The sequence below is a fragment of the Morone saxatilis genome, unplaced genomic scaffold, assembly GCF_004916995.1.
Source record: "Morone saxatilis isolate NCDOM2014 unplaced genomic scaffold, NCSU_SB_2.0 Contig0, whole genome shotgun sequence".
Classification (NCBI taxonomy): Eukaryota; Metazoa; Chordata; class Actinopteri; family Moronidae; genus Morone; species Morone saxatilis.
In genome coordinates, this window is record NW_023339650.1 from 16,440,186 (window position 1) to 16,450,466 (window position 10,281).

General features: G+C 39.1%; 2 protein-coding genes across 2 annotated transcripts in view; one reads left to right on the forward strand and one right to left on the reverse strand.

The window, feature by feature from the left end:
* rbis (ribosomal biogenesis factor) overlaps positions 1-254 on the reverse strand; it is a 2,881-nt gene extending 2,627 nt beyond the window's left edge. Inside the window, exon 1 of the mRNA XM_035653872.1 lies at positions 166-254. Coding sequence (XP_035509765.1) covers positions 166-223 — 58 coding nt within the window. The 5' untranslated portion in view covers positions 224-254. The remainder of the gene's footprint in view (positions 1-165) is intronic.
* Positions 255-2,924: 2,670 nt separating this feature from the next.
* LOC118340372 (carbonic anhydrase 1) lies at positions 2,925-9,505 on the forward strand. Its single transcript, XM_035678315.1, has 7 exons — positions 2,925-3,086; positions 3,359-3,556; positions 5,196-5,314; positions 5,760-5,852; positions 5,974-6,036; positions 6,137-6,292; positions 7,992-9,505. The coding sequence occupies exons 1-7, from the start codon at positions 3,053-3,055 to the stop codon at positions 8,109-8,111; spliced, it is 783 nt and encodes a 260-aa protein (XP_035534208.1). The 5' UTR covers positions 2,925-3,052; the 3' UTR covers positions 8,112-9,505.
* Positions 9,506-10,281: the final 776 nt, after the last annotated feature.

Genomic DNA, 10,281 nt, shown 5'->3' on the forward strand with positions numbered 1-10,281 from the left:
CACACACACACACACACTCATGCTGTTGTCAGCCTCACTGCACATATGAGGCTGTATCGTTCACTTGTCTTCGTCGTTTTCTAATAAACTTCATAAATGTTACCTAATGGCATTATTTTGACAAAACATGTTGACGAACGTACGACACGATGCGCGTAAACACACCTTGTTTGTGGAGCAGGTTTGTTGGTGTTGACGGTGTTGACGGTGTTGACGTCCTCATGCGCCAGTACCCACGTGTGCCCTCTTCAGCCGCGTCATTTCTGTGCGACGGCCCCTCGGCGACGACTCTTGTCAAGTCGTGTAATTAGTGGCGACAAACAGCTGTTGCGGAATAAATGGGACACGTCTACGATACATAATGTCACCTGTTTTGTTTATTTGTTGTTGTTTTTTCAGTCGACTGCTGAAGGTTGGCGACACAAAACGCCTTTATTTTGAAAGATGTCCTCGTTGACGGAAGTGTTGCTTGCTTTTAAAAGTGTCCGATGACACCGCGTAGATGTTGAACGTTTTTTCTTTTTCTCTTCTTATACGAAAAAAATACGATCTTAAAATTCTTCGTGTTCAATTTATAATCGGAAAACCAGTAAAATACCCGGAATATTTGGTTTTCTGTGAGGAAAGGTGCGCCAAACTAACCGAATTAAGAAAACGCCACTTCCGTTTTTATTAAAAAATAAAAGCACAAAGTAGAGATCTTTTGCAAATGCTGAAGACTCTTTATATTATATTTTTAACAGATTAAATAATGCCAAAGAATACCACGCACTGTTTAGCAACATGTTTGCGCTAAATTACCCTACTATTGAACTTCATTAAGGTCTATGATTTTACATTTTGGATATCTATATACATATAGATTATATATATAGATATATTATAAGTGGCATTGTGTTTGAAGGTCAATGCCAATATCACACTGTAAAAATAGTACTTTTTAAGTACAAGTTAAAAGTCCTGCAATGCAAAAACTGTAAAATGTCACTACAATATTAAGTAGGGTATGTTAGTGCACTATAATCAGTAAACATGTACTTAAAGTAGCCTTACCCTACCATGTCATTATAAACTAATAAAGTCATTTAAAGGATTGTACTTGGTTGAGGTAAAACTAATTTTGAAGTACTTTGTATAGAACTGTTTTTTTTTTGTGATTAAACTGCATGTTATTTTCTCCATTAATCGATTGATTGTTTAGTGTATAAAAATTCTGAACTGCTGTCACAGTCGCCCCAAAATGATACCGTTCATAATGCTCACATTGTCAAAACAGTGTACAAAATTCGAAAGTATTAAAAAGAAATTAGAATAATCAGAAGGAAATGCAGCAAATCCTCTAATTTGAGAAGTTGGAATTATTGAGTGTTTTTGGTAAATTTTTAAAAAATGATTGAAATGATTATCAAAATAGTTTCCAATTAAATTTCTGTTCAACTAATAATTTCAGTTGTATATGTACATGTGTTTGTATGTATATGTTTTGTGTTCCAAAATCTTAATTTGCAAAGTAATTAAAGCTGTTAAATAATTGAAGTGAAGTAGAAAGTACAATATTTTAGAAAGTAGAAAGTGGCACGGAAAATACAAGTACCTTGCATGGATCAAGTTAGCCTACAGTACTTGAGTAAATGTACTCAGTTACATTCCACCACTTAATAGATTATTCTGAAATAATCTTAATCCATTAATGTAATTACATTATTCGGAATTAAAAGTCAGTTCCTTTCCGTTTGTTAAGTTTGTTTGCAAATCAAAAGGCGAAAAAAGAAAAATGAACGAAAAAGACAAACTAATTGAAACAATTTCCTTTAACTACAGGTCTTATAGGCCAACAGCAGATGGCACCACGGTACCACCACAGCTGTGTTCGTTACAGGTGTGTGATTTTCTGAAAAACTGAGCCTACCATTGTACACTGAGCTGCACTGACCACTAGGATGCAGCCAAACTGGAGAATAAGATAAGCTCTCTTATACTGTTAATGCAAAGTATGGCATGTTAGTAGCATATGGGTAATATTAATATGTTGTGCCACAGCCCATTAGGCATTTTCTATATCAGCAGACACTGAGTTGGCTCACTTTTACACGTAAAGCACCTCAGATGTGTTTGCTGCAGCACCATCACTGATAAACAAAATCATGTACAGCAGGCCTTCAGTTTGTGTTATCTGTCTCGCAGAGCTGTGCAAGAACCATGCGGGCTCATTGTCGTTTCCAAAGACACGTTATGTTTCTCATTCAACATGTGTGTATGATTTTCCTATAGAAAATAATACTTTTTTTATTTTTTTGTTTTTATTACCTCGGAGATCCATCTTAAGATCTCCTAGCTGACTCCAGTATAGGGGAAAGATTCATCTTTTTTTTAGAGAATCCATAAACTACAATGTTGAAACAACCATTGTTACCATTAATGTTACACTGTCATTTAAATTAAGGCCCATGTTTGTTGGCAATGCAAATACCTCACTAACAGGTATGTTTTTTGATATTTTAATGAACTTTTTTGTATTTGAGGCTCATCTACCTTTCAGATTTCAGTTTTTGCGCGGTACTGTTATTGTGTTTCCATAGTGGTTCTTTCATATAAGCTCATGTCACAGCTGAAGCCGAGTTTCAGTTTGAAGGTGACACTATGCCCCATGCTGTAGCGTAATTCCGTTACTTTCTGACATGACAGGCAAGTTTAACCCGTTGTCTGAGAGGTGAAAATGCGTTCAGCAGCACTGTGATTCTAGGAATATATTATCCAGCTCATCATACTGTAGTGTGTCAATGAAGACTTTACCCCCGCAGCAGCAGAGAGAGAGAGAGAGAGAGAGAGAGAGGGAGAGACTCATTGATCCACTGTGCTGAAGCGTTGCAGCGCATCTAAACTCCTCCCGGTCATTGCGCGAACATCATGTGGCCAACAACAGCCTGATGGACACGGGGACCCTATATAAGCTCTGCAGCTGTCAGGTGGAAGACACTGGCTGCTTTGCGCAGGGGAACGACTCGCGTTAGGGGATTACGGCTGTAGATATTCATAAATCCAAACTGTAACAATGTCTCATGCTTGGGGATACGCAGCAGACAACGGTGAGGCGCTCGTTGCACGTACATGCTTATAATGTATAGGGGTGACATTACTGAGAGGAATGATAAAAACCAGTCATGCCAGCCGGCAGTGTGCTGAATGAATAGAAGCACGGGTCACTGCAGATATTTTTTTATTTCTGCATATTTGGGGGGCTTTTTACGCGCGTTTTAAGCACATCACCATCCCTGAACGCGCAATTTGTTTAATAAAAGAGTAAATTTCTCAGATTAATACTCTAATAATCACAGTTTTATTATTATATCATTTTTAGGACCCGACAAGTGGGCTGGTAATTTCCCTATTGCCAATGGACCCCGCCAGTCTCCCATTGACATCGTACCTGGTGAAGCATCATACGACGCAGGACTGAAGCCGCTCAACCTGAAGTACGACCCCTCCACCTGCCTTGAAATTCTCAACAACGGACATTCCTTCCAAGTGACCTTCGCAGATGACACCGACAGCTCAAGTTAGTGTGACATTGATATTGTATGAATGGAGCCGCTCAGGGGAGCTCCACAATCTGATTAATACATTTGCATTGTAGTGTTTAGTCTTAACCTAGAGAAAACACAACACTTTCCTATTTTTTTCAGTTATTATCGCAATGTTTTGTAGATATAATAGAAGAACTGTACGATTATTGGACGGTTCACAAACAAAGAAGATCTCGGTGGTGATTTACAGAATGCAGTAACCTTCAAAATGCGGCATTCGGGTGCATACTGCAGCTCTAACAATCTCCACATTATAAATCTCAAGCATGTTAATATTAGGTTAATATTTATATGGATGCATGAGTCATGCGCCCTTGTTTCCATAATAGGTTTGTTAATAGTGATCAAACATACGGACATAGATTTTGATTTTATTTCATCAGACTACATTTGTATGTTTTTTTACCTTGATTTTTTTTAATAAAAGAAATGTTGAATAGGCTGCAGGGGTTCCATTCAAAAGCCGAGCACAAAGCATGCAGATACTAATTGAATTGGTAATGTAACCCCTGGTAAACCTTTCCCACGCCAACTCTTTTCTGCTTCCAGTAAGGTCAGAAGCGCAAAAAACGAAGGTTACTCTGCAAACAAACCCTGGCTTGCTTAACTATTAATGCGCCAAACGTGCGTGGGAATGATTTACCATAAAATAGGCCTACCATTGATTTTTTATTTTTTTGCCCCCTATAAAATAAAATCGAGATTGCATTCGTTTTTCCTCAATTTTGTTTAATTGCATTTCCATTCATATACGATTTGATTTCAAAAAAAGACAATTGCTTGTCCTTTTTTATGTTTAGGATTTTGGAACTGGTTGTCCTTTAGCTTATCCGAGGATAATGCAGAATATGGTTACATAATCAACACAATCACATGGATTATTTCTAGTGGACACACATCAAGATGAAAAAAACAAAGGCACTTTTTTAGCCAAGAATAGGAGCTATGAGTTAGAGCCTCTCAGTATTTCACTTATTTTCCACCCTGCCCTTCTAAATAAAGGATAAGCTAAGTCTCCATGTCAGTCTGTCATACATCATGTCATGCATCATGTGTGTGCACAGTGGAAAACACCGAAGCCTCTTTATTTTTATTTATTTTTAGTAATCTCTTTAAATCCTACACACCCTCAAAATTCAAGTCCAACTACTGAGAAACAAATATCCTGTTTGGAGAGCTCAGTGTGTGTGTGTGTGTGTCAGTCAGCATTTTATAACATAGCACCAGAAATAGAACAAACAGGATTATCTGCTATTGTTTCAACTACTTTTTAAACTGCAAATAGATACATTATGTAACATTGGAAGGAGGTTTGATGTTAACAATACCTGGAATGAATGTAACCCTCAATTTGACCAGCTTACACAACAGGAACTGAGTCTGCTTCCAGACTAGGAAGTCTGCCACCGGAGTGTCTACGTGGCCTGTGCCACATCTTGTTAACCTATTCCTTGTCTTTTCATATTTTCTGCTCAGATATTTCCTTCAAAGTAGCATGTTTAAAACCTCATTTTATCATTTTCTATGAGTGTTGCACAGTCAGTGCTGACTTCAGCACCACCCACGTTCAGTGTGGGTTGAACTCATGGGAGATGTGTGTTTATCTTGCAGCTCTGACAGACGGACCGATCTCAGGGATCTACAGGCTCAAGCAGTTTCACTTCCACTGGGGAGCTTCTGATGACAAAGGCTCTGAACACACTGTGGCAGGGACCAAGTATCCTGCAGAGGTAAGGATGCTCAGAGCCATTAGGATGATCATAATAGTAGTTTGACTGAGGCTGACATGCAAAGGCAAAAAGGCAGATTAGAATTTTTTATTATATTTGTTAACATTTCTCAAGTGCAAAATTGCTCTAAAGGAAGAAATAATCTCATTGGTTGGAGTAAACCATCATGGGTGGAGAAAAAACATTCCCTGACTCTCGGATTAGAAGTAGAGAACTTATTTCCTTTCCTTTTCCAGGTCACTTACTTCCACTCAACCTGTTGTCTTACATCATTACGTTTTTATCCCCAACCCTTATCTTGATCAAAAATAATTTTTGAAGCAAAATGAGCTAGAACGGACGCTCCAAAGTTTGTTTACGTTATTTAATTGCGCTAAAGGTTCAGTTACCAGATTAGAAAATGACAAGATTTTTGTTGATTTTTGATTATTTCCTTTATTCCCAGCTCCACCTGGTGCACTGGAACACCAAATACCCAAGTTTTGGTGAGGCTGCTAAGCAGCCTGATGGGCTTGCTGTTGTTGGAGTATTCCTGCAGGTCAGTAGTAACTGTTCAACCATACAGTAATTATACCACAGTGCATAGTTTAGTTACTGCAATGGATAGTATTGTTTGCTGATGATTCACCTTAAGCATTATGTATATTATTGTTTTTCAGATTGGTGATGCCAATGCCAGTCTCCAGAAGGTGCTGGACTCCTTTGATGCCATCAAGGCCAAAGTATGTTTCTATAAAAACCATACTGTCTTGCATTTGATTGTGTATGTTAAGGTCTTTGACTGACCTCTTCACTTCCTTTCACTTTCTTTATTGTTTTCAGGGCAAGCAGACTACTTTCGCTGGCTTCGACCCCTCCACCTTGCTCCCTGGTTGCCTCGACTACTGGACATATGACGGCTCTCTGACCACACCCCCTCTGCTGGAGAGTGTCACCTGGATTGTCTGCAAAGAACCAATCAGTGTCACCTCTGAGCAGGTATGGCTGCTCACAGAGCCCATTCAGTGGTAGCAGATTGGCTGCGTGCCCACGGCCTAGAATAGCCCTGTCTGCAAATCCTCTCTTATACTACAATCTTAATCAAAGGCTTATTTGTTCCGATTAGCTGTGCAGCTGAAACAAGAAGAAGAAACCTCTGCATTGGGAGGAAAGGCAATACAGTAGCCTATTTCACTTTCAGAATGAAAAAGAGATACTTGGCAAATCAAGAGAACGAGCACAAACCAGAGTTCACACACATCCTGGTGACCACACTATCTCTCTGTTTCAGTGTGGAGAGTCAACAGGAAATCACACATACATTATATTCTGTAGGTAAAAAGACGCAGCTTCATAGAGTGTGTAATTTCATCCACAAACACAGCTGACACATGCTGATCTTCATTTACTTAGTGTTAACTTCTATAATTACACCTAAGTGCACCACTGAAATTGATATTTGAATTATAACCACACATATCTAAACTAACAGCCGCTGTAGGCAGCTTTGCCCTCATAACCAGTGCTCATTTTCATGTGAAAATGAACTCTGCCTGGTCAAATGTTTATTTCATGGCAGTAAGCATGTCCCTCGAGGGTAAACATATGAGACGTGTAGACATAACCTTTAGACTTAGTGCACTATAAGGCTGGTCAAGCAGATAATGACAAAGAACTCATTCATAAATCTGAAAAAAATTAATAAATACATGTCATTAGTTCATGTTTTGGTTTTAGGTGATTGTGAGAGGATACTCCCACAATCTGAAGTAATTCACTGTGTACATTATACTTAAGTAGCTGAAGCAGTTTAGTAACCATGGACTAATTCATTATCCAGAGTTAATGACAAATCCCTGACACCATCCTGTAGCCACTGACTTGTTTTTCTGTCCCAGCCTGACTTACATAAGGACAGTTGGACGTTTTAGTAAATACACTTATTTGCACTATGAAGCTGTTTACCTTATTTTGACATGAGTAACAGGGAAAACAGGTAACCTGGCACTGTAGAAAGGTAACAAAATCCACCTACCAGCACCTGTGAGGCCCACTAAGTAACGTAACGTAAAGTAATGTAACCCCTCTGTACAACCACAACTTGACGTTATTACAAATGGAGTATTTTTACTTAAAGTAGTAATAAAATAAAATATGTTTATTCATTAGATGAGAAGATCAATACCACTCTCATGTCTGTGCTCTAAATATGAAGTTAGTTAGCCTAAACTTAGCGTAACGACAAGAAACAGTTAATAACCAGAATTTGTAGTTTTTATACTTTGGTTTTTGGACATATTAAACAACCGAGAAACATTTTAATTAGTGAACTTCAGAGGTTGTGGTAGGCAGATTGTGTTATCTTTAGATAAAGCCATGCTATCTGTTTCTTTCTGTTTACAGTCATGCTAAGCTAAGCTAACCAGCTGCTAGCTGTAGCTTCATATTTAGTGTACAGGCATGCGTGGTATCAATCTTCTCACCCAGCTCTCGGCAAGAAAATTAATAAGCGTATTTTCTCAAATGTCGAACTGTTTCTGTACGCATCAACAGAACAACTGCTAAACTTAATTCCCCAGTACAAGGCTCTGATCTCAAGTCAGTGACTCAGCGGTGAGACTACTGATGTGTTTGCTGAGTGACAGTCACAGGAGGTCAGCAGGAATGACTAACGTGACCGTCTTCTCCGTTTTCACAGATGGCCAAATTCCGCAGCCTGCTCTTCTCTGCTGAGGGTGAGGCCGAGTGCTGCATGGTGGACAACTACCGCCCTCCCCAGCCGCTCAAGGGTCGCTCTGTCCGTGCTTCCTTCCAGTAATACCCCCTCCCCCTCTTATACCCTTTCTGCCCTGTTGCCCTTTCCCTTCCCCCTTCCTTTAGTCAGACACCCAGAGTTACCTCTTTAGCAGTGAGCCACAAAGCACACATATCTCTCTCCGTCCAATTTTTAGAAGAATTAAAATTCCTGTGGCCCGTTGCTTTTATTGCGGGGCAGTCTAACTGTGAGATGGAGCTCTTGCAGGGGTTGCATCTCTTTTTGTATGTGTGTAATAAGCCAGCAAAGATGCCCTGTCATAATTTATTCTATAAGTCAAACACTTCACGGTGACTGCGACACGTTTACTCCGATTTAGCATCTGGTGCCAATGTTTTCATTACGCCGGCGTGTGCAGGTCTTCTTTGTCCAACAAACACCACAAGGATGTAAAATGAAGATGAATTAAGTCAAAATGGTGCTCTTGAGTCAGCAGGAAGCAGAAAGCACAAGCTAGTTGCAGTAGACAGGGGAAGGATGAAACTATGTCACCATCTGTGAGGAGGGTAAGGTGCAGACAAAAAGATGCACACACAGACACACAGGACACATACACTTCCGTTGCCAGTCTGTCTGTAATCTCTGACCGACTGCCAGCCTCTGCATCACAGCAGCTTAATGAAATGCTGCAGCCGCCTCCATCACAACTGATTGACTCAGAAAATCCCCCTCTGGCACCTACACACACACACACACACACACAACATTGCATACACAGTCTGGTGCAGACATGATGCCTATAGGCACTGACCTGCTTATTGATTTAAATTTAGTTTAAAGCAGCAAAGGACATGAGGACAGACTTCTGCTAGCTACTGAACATCATGACAATGGCTTAATGTTTTTACAGCCTAATCTTCAAATCTTTCATGTGTTTGTCATCCTGTGTTGTGATTTTGTTATTATTATGGATTATGTCTTTTTTTTTTTGCCTGACAGCTTATGCAAAATATTGTGATTCCTAAATTGTGTTTTGTACCCAAAAGGTCATCTGCATTTTTGATGTCCTGATAATATAGCAATACAAAGGAATGATCCGCCTTTTCAAAATGAAATGGAATGTGTAACAAATCCTTTCATGTGTTGTTTTGAAACCCCCCTGTGTTCAGTGCTAAAGCTTTAAACGCACAATCGCACAAATCCAAGGATGAAATTATCCTACCAACAAACTCAAGACAGAAATGAAGATTATAGCCCCAGAATAAAAGACCATGTATGCATTTCTGAAATTAAAGATGATAAAGGCAAAAGTGATGCATTTCCAAAAAGATTGTAATGAATATGAAAAATAAAAAGGCCTTATTCCCATCCCTGTTAGGGCTATCCCATGAGTATGTGTTGTGTTCTACTTTGGAAGTGGATGTTTTACTAGTTGAATAAATATATTTTATGACTAACAAGTGTCAAGTGTCCATCTGTTTTACCTCTCTCTATATAATTAAGCAAATTCCCTATATTAGCTGTTTTATAATTATGTTTTGTTGTCATTATTACCTTTTTGAGATCTGTATTTTATTTAAGTGCTCTGTGGTATAGAAGCTGTCAGCTGTTCAATCAGCTGTTCCCCTTAGTGACTCAATTTCCACCTGAAACCCCATGAAGATTAGAATTACACAATCCCAAATGACATGCTGGTCGAAGTTAGATTTGTATGTATCTCATATCTAAGTATTTGCATTTTAGCACAATGTGGCTTTATGGCATGTTGTTAACTGACTGATTATCTCATCTCAAAGACAGGAACATGCACCTTTCAATTTCCCTAAAGATAGGCATGAGGTTCATGTTGGTGTGGTTTATAAACTTAGAAAGTCACTGATAAAGAATTGTACCAAAGAAATTATATGTTATCAACCTTCCAGTGCACCTATGCAAACAGCCACAGTACGCGTGGAATATGTGGAGGTGGTGGAAGACGCTTCTTGCAAGGAGTTAAATGAGAAGAAGAATGATACCACTCTAATGTCTGTCAATATGAAGCCACAGCCAGGAGACAGTTAGCTTAGCTTAGCATAAAGACTAGAAACAGTGGGAAACTGATAGCCTGGCTCTGTCCAAATGTAACACATCCACCTACCAGCACCTCTAAAATCCACAAATTAATGGTTAATTTACATCTTAAACAATCAAGATGTTACACAAAGTGTAAACATGACAAGTTGTGGTTATACTT

Bases quoted from the DNA above. Each gene is read 5' to 3' on its own strand.
- LOC118340372 (XM_035678315.1), top strand. From the start codon at position 3,053: ATGTCTCATGCTTGGGGATACGCAGCAGACAACG. The intron at 3,557-5,195 runs GTTAGTGTGACA...TTTATCTTGCAG, and splicing joins AGATGACACCGACAGCTCAA to CTCTGACAGACGGACCGATC. The intron at 6,293-7,991 runs GTATGGCTGCTC...CCGTTTTCACAG, and splicing joins TCAGTGTCACCTCTGAGCAG to ATGGCCAAATTCCGCAGCCT.